This window comes from Lactuca sativa, chromosome 3, assembly GCF_002870075.4.
Source record: "Lactuca sativa cultivar Salinas chromosome 3, Lsat_Salinas_v11, whole genome shotgun sequence".
Classification (NCBI taxonomy): Eukaryota; Viridiplantae; Streptophyta; class Magnoliopsida; order Asterales; family Asteraceae; genus Lactuca; species Lactuca sativa.
In genome coordinates, this window is record NC_056625.2 from 64,195,365 (window position 1) to 64,217,403 (window position 22,039).

Sequence of the window (22,039 nt, forward strand, 5' to 3'; positions counted from 1 at the left end):
AGCAGTGGTATCAACGCAGAGTACTAGACAAACAACCATATTATTATTTTTTAATTTTATCACAACTTTAAAAAAAAAAGAGTTATAATCTCAATTAAAGTCACATGACTATAACCCTTTTTGTTTTCAATAAAATTTATGTTATCAAGAAGGAAATGTTTTAATTATGGAAATAAAGTTAGTATCAAGTAGTTTGTGCCCAAATTTGATTAATTAGAATATGTAAAAATTAGCTGCTCGTGGTGTATGTTGTAATAGCTCATTTTAACTCAAATCACAATACTTTTTAGTAATGGGTTTGCAAATATGATTAATAATACATTTTAGTATTCATACGGCATAATGGTTATTGTCTATTTCTAATTGAACTCACATAAAAAATAATAATCCCCATATACCAAAATAATAGTATTTATTAGAATTCAAAATCTTGTCTTCTACTCTTCCATCATCATTCCATATTCAAGGATATTTATGCGAAAGAGTTTCCTTATACAAGATTACGTATGAACCTAAGTAAGAAATAATGACTAATAATAAATAATACTACAATTTAAATAATATTCAAACAATGATTTAAAATTTCCTAATATCTTTAAAACTTAAAAAACACAATGAAAAATATACCATCAATTATTCACCATCTTGACACACGATTATAATACATAACCGATTTTACAAATATCCCTCAACCAAATTAATTTGTTTAACACAATAGTTTTTTACTAAAAGATTTTATAATATATTTTTAATTGGAGGGGAAATAAAAATAATATTAATCTTGCCAAAATTATGGTATAATAAAATTGAAGAATAAGTTATTATGAATTTATGAATTTAGCAATTAGTCTATTTAAAATTTAATTTCTTTTGGCAAAGTAAAGTTAAAGGACTTAATTTGAGGAAAACATTTTATAGAAGGATCATCGTTGTAAAATTTAAAATATAAACAAAAATAGAGTCTTACGCACGCAAAGGTCTCATCTCCCTATAAATAGAGGAGCCCAACTATTCACGTAAATCAAAAGGTTTCTAGTTTTCTTAAAACTCTAAGTTAGGGTTTTTCTTTCGGTTCTCAATCTCTTCCCGTCGTTGAAAGTTATGGCCACGTCGTCTTCAAAGAAGATCGTTCTGAAATGTTCCGACGGTGAGACGTTCGAAGTTGATGAGGCGGTGGCGGTGGAGTCTCAGACGATCAAGCATATGATCGAAGATAACTGCGCTGGCAGCTGCATCCCTGTACCCAACGTCACAAGTAAGATCCTCTCGAAGGTGATTGTATACTGTAAGAAGCACGTCGATACACCGAAAACCGACGATAAGACAGCCGAGGATGATCTGAGGGCGTTTGATGCCGAATTCATGAATGTCGATCAAGGCACTTTGTTTGATCTTATTCTGGTGCGTAATTCTTTTCGTTTACGTCAATATGATTACTTCTAGGGTTTTGCTTTTGTTTCCGATTTCTAATAGCAATTATGATTTTTCTGTTTTCGAACTCTCTATGATAGTTTCTAATTTTTTGACAGTAGTTTTCAGCCTATTACTGTTTCTTACCTTCTTGTAATGTTTATCCTTTCATCTGTTATATATATGTTTTCACTCTTGTACACCAAGATCTTCAAAAATCAATTACATGTATTTATCATATAAATTGTTTTGTTGAGAGAGATGATATATGAATTAATGTTATGGTTTATTGTTTAATGATTCCTTTTTATTTTTCAGGCTGCTAACTATCTAAATATCAAGGGCTTACTGGATCTGTCCTGTCAAACTGTTGCTGACAAGATGAAAGGCAAGACTCCTGAACAAATTCGCGAGCTCTTCAACATCAAGAACGATTTCAGTCCAGAAGAAGAAGAAGAAGTTCGCAGGGAGAATGCCTGGGCATTTGAGTAAATCATGTCGGTCTCAACTGTCGATAGCTAGTAGTATATAAAGTCGGTGACTTGTTTTTTTATTAACTTTTTTTTGGGGGTGTCTGAATTTTGTCTTTTAGTCGTTTTGGTTTTGAAGCTACATAAACTTCAAAGTGTCTTGAATTCTTTTTGCTTCAAATGGGAAATCTTGACTCTTTTTTTTTTTCTTAATTTTTGCATAGTTCTTTTTTGTCATCTGGTTATGTGATCAAAGTTTGGGTGTTTGTTTCTGTTCATAACTTATCTAAAGTTTTTCTTTATCAAATTAATGTGTCTTTATAAATTTGTTTTTCTTTATCAAATTAATTTTTCTTTATCAAATTAAATGGGTATGAGACCTGTATATTATACGGATTGATTTTAAAAAAATTAAACATTAAATTAAAATATAAACAGAAAATATTTTTTAATATACAACTTTAAAATAAGAAAAAGAAAAATGTATTTATTGCGATTTAATATCATATATATGTTATTTAATATTTTATATATATATAAATATATGACTTTAATTTTAAAAATTGAAACAAATCAAAAATTGACAAGTGTATAATATTTATTTCAAAAATACCATAAAATGACAAGTGTCAAAACTCATAAGAGATTGACATATGACAAAAAAAAAAAAAAAAAAACTCTTCATTTATTAAGGAGGATGTCTTTATAAATTTTCAATGTTCTTCCGTTAGTAACCATGACCTTATTATATTTGCTAGGAGAGGTGTTTATTATTGTATATCCAATAAAAAGTAATTTTTAATTGAACCAATCCAATCATTTATTAGAAATTAGATATTGTCAAACTGATCTATTCCAAATCGAAATTGAAAGATTTTATCCAATGGAATTTCATGTTGGATATCCTTTATAAAAATATCGATATTAATAAATTTTTATAATTGAAATCGGATAATAATTTGATAATTTAAATTGGTTAGTAATGTGGTTGGATCGGTTCAAGTTTAATTGAATTTTTATTGTCAAACAAAAACCAAACCTATCCCATTGGATATTGTAGTTTCAGAACAAACTCATCAAAATATATTGGATATCAAATATATGTTTGTTGGTTGGTGATCGGTTGATACGTATTAATTTGGTTATTTTCTTGCTCACCACTCTTGTTAATGGTTGTATTTGTTGTAAAAACATTATTGAAATATTAATATTCAAAACTTTTAATTAATTAAAATAATTTACTTAATTTCAAAGTAATTATTAATTAATTTATTAATTTCTTTATAAATTTACATTTCATTTATCTTCGTTTCCTTATGTTATTTGTGTCACTACGCTAATCTAAAAAGAACATACTATTATTAGAAATATTACCAAAACACTTAATGATCTTGGATACTATTTCTAACAGTCTCCCATTTGAACAAGTCGTTAACTTTTAAGATCAAAATATTTCACTAACAATTAACAGATAGTAGTCATCCAATACAATCGCCAAACTTCGATTATAATCAAATTTTAGTTCTTAGACAAGTGATCAACTTATTACTTTGTTTGAGATATCTCTATGAACATGAGACATAAATATAGTTCAATCTCAATGTTCAACATTCTATTTCCTGATTAAACGATTTTTGTCAATACATCTGACTTCTAAATCGAACACAATAATTTAGTTAGGGCTTGACCAAACATTTCAGATGTCAGCACCAAATCATCGAGGGCTCATAAATATCGATTTTCTAGTTACGAGAAGAAACAAATAAATTTTGACTACATAATTTTTAACTACTCGTCTAATCATAAACGAACATATATTTTATGACTACCAGTTACAAATAGTGTTGGAGTAGACAAATGTACAACAAATTTTGCAAAAAAAAAAAAAGAAAAACTCATATGTATCTCAATTTGAAGAATAAAAAATATTGTCATCTTAGAATTATTTGTGACTAGATCCACGAGGTAGTCTCTAATTGCGTGTTGTTCCAATACTTAAAATATTTATTTTCAAGTACTCATGAGTCTTAGCGCAATCTTAATTGCAATGCTCATATAAACTTGGCCAATCAACTTATACCCATGACAATCTTAAATCACTCACTCACTTCCTATAGTGTGTCTGACTTTGGAAATTTGAACATAATTAAATATTTGGAAGTAGGTTCAATACATGTAAAAGTAAAACACAATATTTGAATTAACACAACTTTGATAGCAAAGAAAAGCTTTTCATTAAGACACTTTCAAATAAACATCAAAATGGTTACAATTCACAGTGTTATATGTTTCATAATAATTCAAACTAAACAACTAAAATATTATATCAGTTCACTATTTAGTCTCATGCCAATGGTCTTTGCATTACCATCATGTTTTTCTCTTAATATTGGTTTTGTGAACAGATCAACATGATTCTCCTCGAATGATACTTGATTCAGGATGACATCTTCGTGTTCTACTATATATCAAACGTAATGGTACTTTCTCAGCATGTGTCTACAATTACCATGGTCTTTAGGTTCTTTAGTCAAAGTGAGGACACCCTCGCTATCACAAAAGATCTCCAAAGGCTCTTTAATTCTTGGAACAACTCCAAGATCACGAAATGAAGATCTTCAACCATGTAGCCTTCTTAGCAGCTTCACTAGCCGTAATGTACCTAGACTTGCATGTCGAGTCTGCTATAGTCTTCTGTTTGGAACTTTTCCACGTAACAACTCCTCTATTTAACAAAAATGCCCAACCTTATTGTGTCTAGGTATATGATATGGTATGTGATTGAGACTTAGCACCGTCACTTGATGATTCCTGCTAGGTAGCGTCCTGTAATCACAACAATGAAGAAATAATGTCAGTCGATGTTCAAGAGTGGGTCCAGGACGAAGCTCTGACGGTCTAGTTAGTATGTATATGAGAATAAAGCGATTACGATTTTGGAGAGTAAGGAGGCGATCCCTTCTTCTGGAGAAGAATGGTTCTTTTTATACCTGTTATTCTCTACACATTATCCCAACAGTATATACTTTGTCCCGTCTGGGTCGACAGGATGTAGAGGAGTCCCATTGATGGATTGTACACCACTAGTGGTCATCTGCTATTGGTACAAAATAAATAGAGGATAGTGTCATGGGCACTACACTTGTCGCTCTGGGAAACAACCAGTTGTGTTTTGTCTTGTTATGGACCGGAGACTATCTTCATGAATTGGACCTGGACGCGAGGGCGCCAAGCATCAGGGTCCTATTGTGAGGGCGAGGGCAAGGGTCTGGCGCTAGGACGGATCACGACCGTTAGTTATGCCGTCATAAGGATAGCAGTTCTGTTATCTTTAACGTATTTCTGGTGCGATACGTTAACATATAACTTCATATATGTGGGCTAGTGTTTCGTTCAAAGTTTAATTTACATAACATTCACTATTTAAATTTTACATATTTTATTCAAACTTAGAGAAAATAAGATCTATGTATAATGCTTTTTTCATCTCATATTTCAACTTAAAGGAAATAAGATCTATGTATAATGTTTCTTTCATCTCATATTAAAGAAGCAAACATAAAATTTGTAAACAAAATAATAACATCTTAATATACTCAATTCACAATTTAATACACAAATTCATAGTTTAATAGAGTACATATACAGGTTCAAACTTACATCTGATTATGTTTGGAGCCTTGGAGGTTGTATTAGATAACAGTTCACACACACATCACAATTCACAACTTAAAAAACCTAAACTCATATTATTTGAGAAAACATCAATATAATAAAAACACATTCTAAATTCACATTAAAACTTATAAAAATTCATACATATACTGCTTAAAAGTTATATAAAAATCATTTACTCACAACTAAAATTTATAAAAAAATCATGCATTTACTGATGGGTTTTATACAAACAATCCTATGTGTACATGCAACCCTAGCATTGGATCTATGTTTTCACTATTAGATACACAACATTATGAACAGATAATTAAACCCTAATCATGATTGCTATTTTCGAAATTAACCAAGAAGGTTAGATTACATACCTCTTGTTGTTATATTGTAATAACAACTTAAATCTTCAAACCCAAAGTCTTGAAAGCAAGCACCACAAGTGTAGTGCCTCTAATGGCTCACAAACACCAAGAGCAAATGGAGAAGCAATAGAGAGAGAAGGAGAGGTATAAAATTCGTCCCTAAGAAGCCTTGGGAAGGTATGGACGAATTCATGAGCCAAAGGGGTGTTTATTTAGGTGTAGAGATACGGTTTCAGTCCTTATCCTTATCTAGTTGCTTGCCCACCAAGCAACCTATAAGTTAAGCCTTGAATCCTTATCATGGACGAATTCTAAGGTCTTATCACCTTAAATTCGTTCAACCTATCCTTAGGATAATCCTTACCCTATTATGTAACTATCACATAATTACAATTCAACCCCTCTAGTTTAATTAATTACATTTGATCACAAAATTAATTCTTAATTAACTATTGACCAATACTAATTAAACAAATATGATTTCTCCTTTAATATATTATTCTTATAACATATTAATAAATCATAATAACCTCTCTCTCTATTTATTTCTCTAATCAAGTTGCTTTGGTAAAGGCAACCCAAAAGGACCATGCACCATCGGGTCAAGTACATACCAAAATAGTTATGGACTTAGACACTAATCCAACATTTACAACTTAATACTTACAAAATAATGCATTCACAACGTAAAACTTTTTCTAATTCATGCATTAATAACTTAATAAATATAAAAAAACATTTATTCACAGCTTAAGAAACTAGTCCAGACATTCATTCATAGCTTAATAAACCAGTTCATAAACTTATTCACATGATTTCATCAAACACCTTCAATTCATCTTATGTCCAAATCAGAGATTGTTCCCTTACTTCAAATCAATGAGCACAGGTGGTAGGTAGAAACAACTGTGGTGCGATGTAATGACCCAAAAATCATAGAAATTTAAAATTTCCAAAAACAACCCATTTCATCTGTAAAGTGTTTATAAAACCATTGTTTCAAAAGTTTTATTCAAAATCAGAGTATCCAAAGATCTAATGTCATAAAAACATGAATATGCGCACAATCATGCATTCTCTTTCCTACGATCCTCTGAAGCACCTCTAAAAATAAACTAAAACTATAAGCCAAAACTTAGTGAGTTCCCCCAATGTACCATCAGACAACACAGCAAACAATAACATGTAAATATGAGCCTTCAACCTAACTGGACCACCTCGCAGGGCCTACCCCCCGGGTGTTTTGACCTTCAACACAAAGGAAGACCGTCTCAACCCAACCATAATATGTTGACATGTGTAACAAATAAACATAAACACATAACCAACAAATACAGATAATCATACATATCTACTACTCAGCCATATACTAGCATAGTACTATCCTATAACCAGGATACATAATCTAGTGGTCGGTATTGGTGCCTTCGAACCACGGGTAGCATAAAAGTACACAACACCGCGTACAACTCCAACACCAACTCTACCGATCACCTAAATGAAACCGGTGACCTTAAGCTTAGTTAATAATCCTAACATACCTAGAATACCCAAACTACCCTTAGGTCAACCTTGGTCAAAAGGTCAAAGTCAACAAACTAGCCGAGTCAACCCAGCTGATTACACTGGGTGTACTCAGATGTATGCGGGGCGTACTCCTCTTGACCAAGAAGTCGAGGGTTTGACCACATACGTGCAACCTAGCATTTGGTATGCCCAACGTACGCACCTGGTCACCTCAACTTCTTATTAAAGACTTAATCCATCAAGTCCTTTTGTCCAAATCCAGATCTACCCCAAAATGACACCATAAATCATAAAGTTTCCAACCTTATGACTTTGCATGGCTAGAAGTGCTTAATACCAACAAACCCTAACTTCTTAATCCATTAGGACATCCTAGCACATGCATGGGGAAGTACTAAGATCCAGGATTACATTTTTATGGTTCCTAATAACTCCATAATGGATAAAGTTTCAAACTTTATCCATTATAATGGTCCAACTAATCAAGATTTAGTCTTTAAGTCTTAAAGGGACCAAAAGTGCATCTTTTTTAACTTAATCCATTAGGTCCAAGTCTTAAGCCTTTAGATCTGAATCAATATGATGTTTAGATGGATAAAGTTTCCAACTTTATCCATAACAAGGTCACAAACTTTTAAGATCTAAACTTTATGCACTAAAGTGACCAAAATCTCATAACACCAAAGACTAGCTAGATCTATCAAATGCATCATCAAGATTGAAACTTTATACCTCTAGAAGAAAGATCAAGATGAACAAAGTCTGGATCTACAAGCTCCAATGCAACCAACACTTCTCCAAAGAGATCCTTCTTCTCCAAGATGCACCAAGAACACTCCAAAGCACTCAAGCACACCTTATTTTGCTCAAAAGGCTAAAACTAAGGTTAAGGTTTTCAAGGGAGGGTGTTGGAGAGGTGGAGTTTGGGAATATAATGGGTTTGGGGATGTTAAGGAGCATAAATAAGGCTCAAACCATGGAAATAAGGTTTAGGCACTGATAACGTAAGTCAAGCGTACTATCGATATGCCCAACATACTCATGAATGCCATAGTATGCCCAACGTACTTCCCCCGTACACCTAGCATACATGTTTAACCCAAAACCTCCCTAACTTCAAATGGTCATAACTTCTTTGATTCAAATCCTATTTCGACGATCTTAATATCTACGAACAGGTGTTGAGGAGCCCCACAATATTATCTAAATATCTTAAACTAAAAACATCTTGAACAAAAATCCGTATTTCATGCAAGAAGTCTGAAACATCACTTTTCCCATTTTGCCCCTTTGACTCCAACACTAACCAAGGGCTTGGATCACATAACCAATATTATCAGCATCCAATATGGTCTAAACCCTATTCCCTTGAAGCCCAAGTCCTTTACTTGATCCATTTATTGTCCAAAATCATGAAATAAGAAACTTCTTGAAACAAGATGTTACAAGCGACGTCGGTTATGGTAGAGGTGGAGTCACATCGGCGGTGGTAGAATCAGATCTGGATGTCAGATCTGTTGGTGGTGATTTATGTAACACCCGTTATCAGGTATTTTCTTTTTAGCCCTTGAGTTTGTTGTAACTTGCATTTTGGCCGCTTACGCTGGTCGTACTAGCCATATACGTTAAGCGTAAGTCATCGAAGGAGTCAAGGTGGAGGAGGGAGTACGTTGGGCGTCCATGTCAATATGTCAGGCATACTCATGTAGTTCTTAAACCCTAAATTTTATGGTGTGACCCCTATTTAATCAATTTATCCCTCCTTTGGACATCCTCTCACCCAATCTCCATTCCCTCTAAACCCTAGAACGAAACCCTAACCTTAAGAGTGTGATTTGAAGCTTGAAAGTGACCTTTATGTGCTCTTGGTTGTGAAGGAAGGATCATTCAATAAGTGGTGGTGCTTGCAAACCTTTGGATCCAGAATCTATACCTCCTTATCCATCTTCTAAATGTATAAAGTTCTTACAGTGGGACTTATGTTGTTAGATCAGGTTTTGCATGGTTTATGCTTCTTTTGTCCCAAGACTTTCACCCATGTGACTATGGCGTACTCCAAGGCTATTGAGATGTCCTTTCAGAGGTCTTAGAGTGTTGTGAGTCATAAAAATGCTATCTTGACCTTCTTATTTCCCTCATGCAAGTGTTTTGGAGCTTTTGGTGATTATGAAGTTAGGGTTTTTAAGGTTAACTCTATTTAGCCATGCAAAGCCTTAAAGTCAGAGACTTTATGGATTACGAAGTTCTTTTGGGGCTAGATCTAAGTTTGGGATGAAAGTTTTAATGATTAAGACATTATTATGGAAGTTTTGAGACTTGCTTACGTACGTTGAGCGTACGCCTGGCTACGCCCCGCGTAGCCAGATGTGGGCCCGACTCTCCTGATTTGCACACTACGCTCGATGTAGAGTTGAGTACGCCGAGCATACTAACCAAGGGTTTACTTTCGTTGACTTTGACAAGTTATGTCTTAGATGGATTGTGAGGGTTTTTGTAAGGGCAAATCGGTCTTTTACTCTGAGTGTGGACTAGACTTGTCTTGGGCTTAATAGTGTGTGTGGGAAATACCTTAATTATTAATTAAGGTTAATTTGTGTATTTAATTAGGTGGAGTCTACTTCCGGCAGTTCGGGTGTGAGTTCTATCAGTCATCAGTACCAAGTGAATCTCCTCACTTATTCTTACCTGTGTTGTAGAATAGTTGTATATATATATATATATATATATATATATATATATATATATATATATATATATATAATGACTAGTTAGGTCTAAGTGTTATTACTGTGTTTGCGTTGTTTATATGTGTTGAGACTTTGGGTAGTCTCTAGGGTTGCTGATAACCCACAGGGCGTGCTATTTGCCAACCAAGACTTCGGGTAGTCTCCAGGGTTGCTGATAACCCATAATTGCTTGATGTGTTGTGTTGTATGTTGTATTTTTAGGAACTCACTAAGCTTTATGCTTATTGTTGTTGATTAAATTTGTTTCAGGTACTTCTGAGGATCGCGGGAAAGAGAAGGCTTGATTGTACACATTCGTCGGGATATTATGTTACTAGATATTTTTGGGACACTCTGATATTTTCATGTGGAATTGTATTTGACATTATGACTTTTCTTAGGATAGTTTTTATGAAAACTGTTTTTATATGGATTTAAAAATGAAAATTATGGTTTGAAAATTTGGATGTTACAATTTGGTATCAGAGCCCTGGTTTGAGGGATTTGGATGAACTCTAGGGGAATTCCAAACTCAAACTAAGGATCTGAGGATTTTTATAAAAACTTTTCAAAAAGAATGAAGAATTCCAATGGAGGAAACCCGGGTGACATAGTGTGTACAATTATCCAGAGCTCAAGCGATAGTTTCCCAAAACATCTCTATTATTCTATGAGTAATGTAGAGTTTATGTCTTATAAACTGATACAAATGCATACTAGTGATAGGTTAAGGATCCTACAGGAAAAGTGTGATAGGATTGCCTAAATTGTGATGCCTTTATCCTAGGAGGTTGCTTTTATAAGATTGAATATATCATTGCTAATTGGCTTAGTGTATGTTGTATAATTGTACATAGTTAGGGTTTTATAGCGTTAGAATGTCTGATTTATCCTTTCTTCTTGTTCCTTGTTTGGTTGTGGACTTGAGGTGGAATCTTTTATTCGACTGTGTATGGAGTCTTGTATTGTTACGATTGGCATGTGCGAAGCAAATGACGAGGATAACAAAGATCTTGTTAGGCAGAGCGGTGCTGGAGAGTAGTATAGAATGAGTAACTAGATGTTTAGTAGTGATTCTGAGGAACTGGAAGGGTAGGTGTATAGATGTTCTTAAGGAATAGAGTTCTTGTGACTTAGGGTCTTGAGAGGACGACTTGATACAAATACGGGTTAGTGTGGAAGGTAGTATTGGGCCCGTGCTACTAAAAGCATCGGATCCGTACGCGGCTCAAGGAGAACTCTTAGGGAACTAAGGAACTTATAGGAGTGTGTAGGTATTTGTGTATTCGCTTTATCCTGTTGCTGATGATTTTTGTGTGTGTTTCAGTATCGTGGTTACTTGAGGTTCAGGCTCTAGCGACCTCGAGAGGGCGAGTGCCAGTGATGAAGATATTTGTAGGATCGTTGCCACCGAGGTGGCCGCGGCAATCAGAGGGGATATACCGGAGATGTTTTGGTCTATTAAGACCATGCTAATTGAGACTTTCAACGAGCTCTATGTCGCTGTCAATGAGGTTACTGTTGTCGCAGCCACTACAGCTGTTGTTGCTGCGAGACCACAGGAGGGTTATTTGCTATGGTACCGAGAATTCAACAACATGAATCCAATAGAGTTTGATGGGACCCGGGACCCGATTGTTGTGATGAGATGGATATCCAATGTTGAGGGTTATTTTTACACTTTCTCCCATCCAAAGAATTTGAGGGTTCGTTTTACGCTAAAACTGCTTCGCTTGGGAATGAAGGATTGCTGGAAATTTGTGACAAGTGACTATTCTCTTGCAAAGCGTACTACAATGACATCGGGGAGATTTACTGAGATGTTCAGAGATGAGTTCGTACCATTGGTTGAGAGAGAGAGAGACAGAGGTTGGCCTAGGAGTTCCTGTCTCTCAAGCAAAAGACAGAGACAGTGACTGAGATCACTAGGATATTCCATGAGAGGGCCATGTTTTCGCCTGAGCATGTGTCAACAGAGCAGGCACGTGTGAGTTGGTATTTGAGTATTCTGAGGAGGGATATCCGTGAGTTTGTGGCGAACAATTTGTATCGGACATTGTTTGAGCTGCAAAACAATGCCAGGGGGAGAGAGATCAAGCTAGAGACCCAGGTGACAGAGGGGAGGGAGATTCAGATGAGAGATAATAGACCAGTGCAGTTGCAGTCGGCGACTAAGCGGCCCAAGTCTGTTGACTCGAGAGCTGGAGGCCAGAAGGGTCGCACTTGCAGCAAGTGCGACAAAGGTCACGAGGGACCTTCTCGGTCTGGTATTATTTACTACATGTGTGGCAATGAGGGGAATATGGCGAAGGATTGCCCCAATGGGTTTCGAGTTTTCTTCAGTTGCAACCAAACAAGTCGCTTGAGGGTTCGGGTGTCCTCAACTTACATCCAGGACGGTTCAGACTTCCCCGTGACCCTGCGTATTACTGATGGACGGTAGGGGAAGGTTGAGGCTCTGAGAGCTCGAGGGAGAGCATTTCAGTTGATATTGGAGGAGGCTAGAGCAGCAACTGACGTTGTGGCTGATATGTATTCTTTATTTATTTTGCTGATTTATTTATGTTGCTTATGATATTGCTTATGTTAGGTACTTTCCTTGTAAACTTTGTACATGTGCTAGTGTTGTTTGACTCGGGTGTGAGTCGGTCTTTTGTGTTATCATCCTTTTTCATGGTTTTACTATTACACGAGAGGCCCTGAGTAGGCCACTGAGAGTCTCTAGACATGATGAACATTTGGTCTTTGCCACTAATGTTTGTCGGGGCTATATACTGTAGATTTTTGGTGTTGGGTATCCGATAGATCTTATCCCTATTGTGATGGGAGATGTATGTGTTATCATGGGTATGGATTGGTTGAGCCGATTTGGAACTCTGATTGACTATGAGCGGCAGTTGGTGACGGTTCGAGATCCTACTGGGGAGTGATAACATTTACGATGAGGGTACCAGGGTCAACTTTTTTTTTCTGCCGCCAGGGCGAGGCAGTGTTTACAACATGGGTGCATGGGATATCTGGCATATGTATTGGATACCCAGGTTGATGAGAAGAGACCAGTTTCCATTTCTGATGGTCCTGTTGTACGCGATTTCCCTGATGTTTTTTTGGATGAGTTGTCAGGTGTGCCTCCTAAAATGCAAGTGGAGTTTCAAATCGATCTGATCCCTGGTGCGGCGCCGATTGCCAAGGCACCGTATTATCTTGCATGTCCTAAGATGCAGGAGTTATCCTCTCAGCTTCAGGAGCTGTTAGGAAAAGTTTTTATACGACCGTGAAATTCTCCGTGGGGAGCACCGAACCTTTTTGTCAAGAAGAATGATGGTTCACACTGGATGTGTGTTGATTACCGGGAGCTGAACAAGCTAACAGTGAAGAACCATATGCATTGCCTAGGATTGATGATCTATTCGATCATTTGCAGGTGGGATCTTGGTTTTCCAAGATTTATATGGGGTCTGGCTACCATCATATGAGAGTGAGGGATGAGGATATTCATAAGAGAACCTTCTGAACTCGTTATGGGTATTACGAGTTCGTCGTGATGCCTTTTGGACTCACCAACGCACTGGCGACATTCATGGGTCTCATGAACCGGGTGTGTAGGCCCATGTTGGACAAGTTAATTACTGTCTTTCTCTATTATATCTTGGGCTATTCGATGACCTGGGAGCAGCATAAGGAACATTTGCACGAGATTCTTAGGGCTTTGTGGATGGAAAGGATATACGCGAAGTTCTCCAAGTGTGAGTTCTGGTTGAACGAGGTTCAGTTTCTGGGACACCTCGTCAATCAAAATGGTATCCTTGTTGACCCAGTCAAGATAGAGATGGTGATACGAGGCGAAGTGCCAAAGTCTCCATTTGAGATTCAGAGCTGCTTCGGTTTGGCGAGATATTATTGGAGATTTTTTTGAGATTTCCCCAAGATTATAGTTCCTCTTACTAAGTTAACGAGGAAGGATGTTGTGTTCAGTTGGGGGTTTGAGCAGCAGGCATCATTCGGGACACTTCGCCATAGACTTTGTGAGGCACCAGTACTTGCCCTCCCCGAGGGAGATGAGGATTTTATGGTATATTGTGATGCATCCATTTCAGGTTTCGGTATTGTGTTGATGCAGAGAGGGCATGTGATTGCATATGCTTCAAGGCGGCTGAAGCCTCATGAGTTGAAGTATCCCAACCATGATTTGGAATTGGGGGTGGTGGTTTTCGCTCTCAAGATTTGGCGCCATTATCTTTATGGAGTTTGGTATACCATCAACACGGGCCATAAGAGCCTGGGATATCTTAGTGATCAACCTAACCTGAACATGAGGCAGAGGAGGTGGCTGGATGTAATGAACAATTATGACTGTGATATTATGTATCACCCAGGCAAGGCCAATGTGGTAGCCGATGCCTTGAGCCAGAGGACGGTCAGTACCGCGATTCAGGATGCGTGTTTGAGGATGACTGTGATGACCCCAGTCTTGGAAACAATCAAATAAGAGTAGTCGGAGGCCATAAAGGAAGTGAATCTGAAAAAGGAGCGGGTGATTGGTCAAGTTTCAGCCTTCGATACCGAGAAACAGGGCTATTGACTCTTCATGGACATGTTTGAGTACCATATATGGGTGGGGCTCGACGGATATTTATAGAGGAGGTCCAAAAGTCGAGATTCTCCATTCGTCTGTAGGATACCAAGGTTTCGGATTTATTGAAAGATGATAGTGTTGGTAAGAGGATCAACGCCTGTGAATCGTGTATTTGGAACTGAGGATGGACTGGGGAAAGTTATGTGTCAGGCCGCTTGTGAGGGTTAAGGTTTTAAGTTGGACATGTGGTGAGCCAAAAGTATCAATATAAAAGTGTAGAGCTCTTCAACACCTTTCTGTGGATATAAAGAACGCCAAATTCGGAGTTGAAACGTAGAAGTTATGATTGTTCGAAGTTGGAAAGGATTAGGAGAAAAATTGTGCTCATGACATGAGCATTAGGAGCTCGCGACATGAGAACTGTGCAGCCCAAGCCCACGATTTTTAGGGGTTTCAACATATATAAGGGTTAGTTCCATTTTTTATAGCATTTTATGAGTCCCCATCATATCTAGATCATCTTGAGAGAAGCCTTAGCCACCCTTTCACCATTTTGAGCCTCCCCTCTCATCTTCCATCAATTTATGATGATTTTGGTGCTCTGAAGAAGAAGAAGATGTTCTTTGTGCTTAGATCCATCAAGCAAGCTCCCTCCACACCTTAAAGATCGTACCTTGGACCACGGTAAGTTCTCAAGTTCCAACCTTTATGTGTTATTGTTCTAGATTTAGACTTTTATGTCTTTTTCTTCATGTTGGAGGTGGTTTGAGTGGTTGGATTCCATAAATTTGGCAACTTTATGGATCCATGAGTCCCCTTTGAGGTTTGGTGTGCTAGATTTGTGGTTTTGTTGAGGTTTGGTCCCATGAATGAGATTTGGATCTCATTTTCACCATTTTGACCTAATCAAGTTCAAGACATGCATGTTCATAAAGCAAGATTTTTGTGTTGCTTTTGATGTATGAAAGCCCTATGGAAAGTTGGAATAGATGAATTACTAGATTAAGGACTTAAGACATTAGGATTTAGCATTAGAAGTGGCTCGCGACGTGACACTGGGAGTATCACGACGTGAGAGTGGTTTTTATGTGATTGTTTTGACTGACCGAGCTCACGACGTGACCAAGGAAGTTTCACATCGTGAGGTTTGCTGAGTGGGTCATCTGAAACTGTGTTGACTGAGTTGAAGTGAGTTGAATTGGGATCTGGCCGAGTGCGTTCTCATGACGTGACCAAGGACTGGTCATGACATGAGTGTCAACCGATGGAGATGTTGACTGTTGACTTTGACTTTCACTATTGAATTTGACTTTGGCCAGGGTTGACCATGTTTGACTTAAGGATTTTTTTGGGTATTTTGAGCTATAGTTAAGCCGTGGTCCCTATCTGTTGAATAGGTGACCGGTAGAGTTAGCTGTCGGAGCAGAGATTCATTCAGATTGTTTTCAGACTGAGAGGTGAGTTTTCCTCACTGTACATTTGGGTTGAAGGCACCAAGGTCGGCCCATTGGTTTGATATCTTGGTTTAACTTATCTTATTATGTTGTAGTGATCTGTTAGATCAGTGTCGTAGTTTATAGGATGTTGTTATGTGGTAGTGATTTGTAGATCTGCCTGTTACCTGTTGACTGATTGTATGTTTATCTTATATGTATATGTTGACATATTGTGTTGGGTTGAGGTTGTACTGCTTTTGTTCTATAGGTAACAAACCTGCGATAATTCCATATATGAGTCGAGGGCTGATTTGCATGCCAGACTCATACTGAGGGCTCAAAAGCATTCTAGATATGAGCTGAGGGCCGGTTGGTATGCCAAACTCGTACTGAGGTCCCGAGGGTATTCCAGTCCGATGACTAAATGGACCCGTTGTATATTGGAATTCCAGTCCGATGACTGATTAGGTCAGGGGTAATCCATACTGATGGCTGTGGACCCAGGGTATTCTCGATCCGATGACTGAGTAGACCCGTTCTATATTGGCATTCCAGTCCGATGACTACATTGGCCAGGGGTAATCCAGACCGATTGTTGTGGACCCAGGGTATTCCATTCCGATGAATGATTGGACCCAACATGCTTGTTTGTATATGTTATGTTGTGTGGTGGTGCTTTGGAGGAACTCACTAGGCTTTGTGCTTACAGTTTCAGTTTATTATTTCAGGTACTCCAGAGGATCGTGTAGAACCGAAGGCATGGTCGTGTACATCTTCCTGTATTTATGACATTAGAACTCGGGATACTCTAATTTTAAATAATACTTTTGAAACATTGGTTTTATAAACACTTTACGGAAGAAATGGGTTGTTTTGACAAGTTAAAATTTATTGTGATTATTGGGATGTTACAAGTTGGTATAAGACCCCTGGTTTGAGTGAATTGGATGAATATTCGTATGAATCCAAACTCAAACTAAGGATCTGTGAAAGTTTTCAAATAGGTCCAAATTATTTTCAAAAGTAACCAAGAAAGGATGAGATGTGTACGGTCATCCGGAGCCAGAAAGTTACCACACTGTTACTTGTTTATGATGATTATGGTAGAACTGCATGCTAGTGATAGGATAAGGATCTTTAGAAATTGCATGATATAATTTTCTAATATATGATGCCTAATAGCCTAGGATTACTTCTTGGATGAATTTGACATCATTATTGTAGTTGCTTAGTGTGTGCATCATAGATGTACATTACAAAGATTATATAGCCTGAGAATGTTTAATTTAGCTTTGTTTCCTGCTCTTGTCTTATCAAGGGCTTAAGGTAGATTCAAGTATTCGATTGTATATGGGATCCAACATTATGTATGATTATCATGCACGGGCTATTGTAGGGTTAGTGGAAGTTTCATGAGTAGGTGCAGTTCGTAGCAGGTCAGCATGAGAATGATTAGCCGCTCTTGATAGAGTGAGGACATGATGAGGGTGTATCCTAGATGCTTGGTCATAGAGGTTGGGAATTTCATGTGAGGATCTACCTAATTTTTATTGTGTCTTAGTGCCAGTCGACTCCACTGCTCGAATGTTGCTTGCTTCGTGCTTTATAGTACTTCTAATTACGAGAGTTAGCTATCAAATGAATATGTTAAATTACATACTATGAAGATTAAATAGAGTGAAGGATTTTTTTCCTATTATGCAACTCTTGTCTGAGTCTAACTGTTGTAGGGTTGAGTCCTTTAATCGAAAGGATTTTGTCCTATTGTGCAACTTTGGAGTACCTAAAACCATAAACCAAAATTGTAAGCATGAAGCTTAGTGGGTTCCCCCAAATTACCAACACATAAATAGATAACATATACAACAGGATGTCGGGTCTCATCAACCATCGAGTTGGAATACCCCAGGTCCAGTCACCCTCCGTGTCCAATCATCCTCAAGATGGAATACCCTAGGTGGAGTGACAATATACAGTGGGTCCAGTCAACCATCGGGTTAGAATACCCCAGGTCCAGTCAACCTAGGGGTCCAATCATCCTCAGGATGGAATACCCCGAGTTAGAATGCTAATATACAACGGGTCCAGTCATCCTCGGGATGGAATACCCTCGAGCCCAATCAACCATCAGGTTGGAATGCCCCCGGTCTGTTGGCTCATGCACATAGCAGTAAATCCTCAACCACCAACTAACATATGTGCACATATAACAGGTAAACTTATAACCAATCAATAGACAATCAGGCAGATCTACAGATCACTAAGCATAACATCATCCTATATACCAGGATACCGATCTAACAGATCATTACAACACGATAACATACTATCACATAACTGGATATCTAATCCAATGGGCCAGCCATTGTGCCTTCGACCCGTAAGTACAGTGAGGAAAACTCACATCTCGATCTAATCAATAGCTGATGAGGTCCTGACTCTGAATCTCTACTCTAACCGACACCTATCCATCCAAAAGACCAATTCTCAAATACCAACCAAAATATCAATTCTCAAATACCAACCAAAAGTCCAATTCTCAAATACCAACCAAAATACCTGAAATACCCCTTGGTCAAAGTCAAAGTGAAATTGGTCAAAATCCATAAAGTCAACTGAGTCAACCCATCCGGGTCAACCCAACCGAGTCGACACAAAATGCGTACACGGGGTGTACTCGAAATGTACGCAGGGCGTATTCGAGCATTAACCATTATCGGGGACGTTGACCACGTACGCGTTGCGTACTCAGATTATGAAGGGCGTACGCCCAGACTTCCCAAACTCCATTAAGAGCTTAATGCCTTAAGCTCTTATGCCCATTTTCAGATCCAAGGCTAAATCGTCCTCAAGATTCATAATGGTTCCAACTTTATGACTTTGTATGTCCATTAAATGCTTAACTCAACATTTTAATACATTAAGTGTAACATCCACAAAGTTCATGAACAATTTAAACTTTTTAAAAACCAATCCACAATCATCATTGTTTATAATTTAGTTGTCAAAACATGTTTAATATCAGAGTTTTCCCAAAATCACAAATCAAAACACGAAGAGGTGCACAATCACGCCTTCACATTCCCGCGATCATCTGAGGTACCTGAAACATAATCCAAAACTGTAAGCCTAAAGCTTAGTGAGTTCCCCTAAAGTACCAACACACAAACAAATAACGCACATACAATGCCAGCATACTATGGGTCCAATCAACCATTAGGTTGGAATACCACAGGCCCTCAACCACCGAGTTGGAATGCCAAGATACTATATGATGACGTGCCCTAGCGCGCACGGAGGATCTGCACCCGATCGCGCCAGAGAATGCCCTAAGGCATGACGCACCCGGTAGGCTAAGCCCGACAGAATCGAGCACGTGTCAGCGCCCCTAAGAGCACAGCGCTCGCGGAGAAAGGATTTGCCCCTCCCGGGGCACCTTCCCCTTTAGGAAAAGTATAACGATTAGGCGACAAAGCAGATGCTCAAAGCATTGCCGCCTGAACCAACCGTTGGATCTGACAGATTAAGGAGCACGATGCACCAATCAGCGTCCCCGATCCTGTCGGGTCTAACGAACTTGTCCTATATGACTAACAGAAGGGTCTAGTATAAAAGGCTATCCTAGGTGCCTTGGGAAGTAAGTGATTCTCTCTCAGTTTTACCCACAATACAACCCCAATCCTATCCATTGACTTGACAATCAGAGCGTTTACCTGGGAGCCCCTCCTGGAGAACGGATGACGGCCCTTTCTTGTTGTGACATCGCAGGTTCGCCGGAACTACCAAGAGCGAAGAACGTTACTGAGGAGGAAACATGTCACATCATTTGGCTCCATCCAAAGTGTGATGAAAAACAAACCAAAAGCACATTATTCATTAGTGAAAAATGGCGTCTGGTAATACAAGAGGGACCGGTGGAACGCCAACCAGCCCCATTAGGCTTATGATGTCGCTAGAGCAAACCACTACTCTCATTCACACAGTAATCGTCGGCGAAGCATCAAAAGAAGGTGGTTCAACGGTAACTGTTGCACTAACAATCGGACAAGAACAACCGGTCGACAGAGAACAACCTTTTTCCGCCGCTGTGTCAACACAAAGCACTCTGATACAAGCATCCCAACTATCAGTGATACTAAGTAGTATGACGCCGCCGACAGTGGAAGACGCTAGAGCCATACCGAGTCTCTTCCACAGATACTGCCAAACCAGATGGCAGGCACACAACCAGTGTTTTTCCAGATAGATCACCGCTAAACCAGATGGCAGGCGCACAACCGGTGGTTTTCCAGATACCATCGACAAACTAGACGGTAGGGGTACAATCGATGTTCCTCCAAACACCAACGATAACCCAGATGGTGGAAGAAACACCTGTGACTTTTAAAATGCCACTATGGGACCGGACGGTGAGAAATCAAACAGTGGCCTTCCGAACACTCCCATTTGCAACAAGCATTCCTCTCCCCTCCATAATCCCACATTACCAGCAAATTGTGCCCAATAATCCCCATGCATAAAACTCATCCATATTATCCACCCAAACGTTAACCTTACCATTTACATGCCAAGCATTCTACAGGCCAAACCTCGACCATTGCCCATCATATAACAACATGCTTATGCAACCCCATGCTACTGCCCAACAGTACAACCCACAGGGTGCTCTTCCCATCCCAAACCAAGACTGTCTATCGCGTATCGTGATATCTTCGTTCACCAAGGAGATTTTAGATTACGAAATCCCAAACACAGCAAAAATGCCACATTTAAAGACCTACAATGGCACCACATATCCTGATAACCACATTGGCATGTACGAGTGGATGATGACATCGCTCAAACTGGATGAGTGATTCTAGTGTACGTACTTCCCAACCACCTTGGATGGAAACGCACGAACGTGGTTCAAGACGTTGCGACCAGGGAGCATATACAACTTCGGGCAGTTAAAATACTTATTCCTGACAAATTTCATGTAGTTGTGTAAATACAAGGGAGATTCACAATCAATTATTGGCTACAAATAGAAGGAAGAAGAGAAAGTCAGAGAATACTTCACTAGGTTTACTAACGTCATGCTAGACATCCCAAGCCACGACGAAGGCTTAATAGCAGGCGCCTTCACATGGGGAGTCTTGCCAGGACCCATATCTCAAAAGCTCATGGGAAAGAAGCCACAGACACGGGCAGAGCTAAAAGAGAAAGTAGCACGCTACTTGAGGAAGGAAGAAGGTGAAGTAACAAAACAAGCATACCTAAACGCCATGACCGCCTCGGCCACAAAATGCCATAGCCCACCGCCACCCCACCCAGAACCCCAAGGCGGGGGCTGGCACTTTGGGCAAGGCAAACACTCGCATGGATGCTTCAGGCCATTCCAAAGGGATGAAAGGTGGGGCAGGCGGCCGGATGTCTATGAAGTCTCTAACAAACAGCCAGTAAAAGGAGGGAAAGGACGATTCTGTGAGTACCACAAAAGAAAAATTCACAACACCATCAACTGCTTAGTGTTAAAAAGGAAGATGGAAGAAAAACAACTGAAGGGGAACGTCATCGAGGTGACACGAAGCCTTCACGCCAAGTTTGACGTAGAGAACACCAAAGATGCAGCCAGTAAGCACGACCAACCTCGCAAAATCCTGATAATACGTTTCAAGTGGGGAAGGTAGGAGGAACATGATGACATTGATGATCTCACCAGATCCATGAAAGGGTTGAAGTTTTCAGCAAAGGACCCCTATCCAAAGGGATGACGGGGTGACGACCCACTTATAATCCAAGGGTCTATCAAGGATGTGACGATCCACCGAGTATACATTGGTATGGGTTGCTCGGCGGACATTATTTACGAGCACTG

The 22,039-nt window shown here is 38.7% G+C and overlaps 1 protein-coding gene across 1 annotated transcript; it reads left to right on the top strand.

Annotated features, from left to right (window-relative positions):
* The first annotated feature begins 1,041 nt into the window (after positions 1-1,041).
* On the top strand, positions 1,042-2,117 carry LOC111884255 (SKP1-like protein 1B). The gene is made up of 2 exons (XM_023880569.3): positions 1,042-1,401; positions 1,729-2,117. The coding sequence occupies exons 1-2, from the start codon at positions 1,102-1,104 to the stop codon at positions 1,900-1,902; spliced, it is 474 nt and encodes a 157-aa protein (XP_023736337.1). The 5' UTR covers positions 1,042-1,101; the 3' UTR covers positions 1,903-2,117.
* The last annotated feature ends 19,922 nt before the right edge of the window (positions 2,118-22,039 follow it).

Bases quoted from the DNA above. Each gene is read 5' to 3' on its own strand.
- LOC111884255 (XM_023880569.3), top strand. From the start codon at position 1,102: ATGGCCACGTCGTCTTCAAAGAAGATCGTTCTGAAATGTTCCGACGGT. The intron at 1,402-1,728 runs GTGCGTAATTCT...TTTATTTTTCAG, and splicing joins CTTTGTTTGATCTTATTCTG to GCTGCTAACTATCTAAATAT.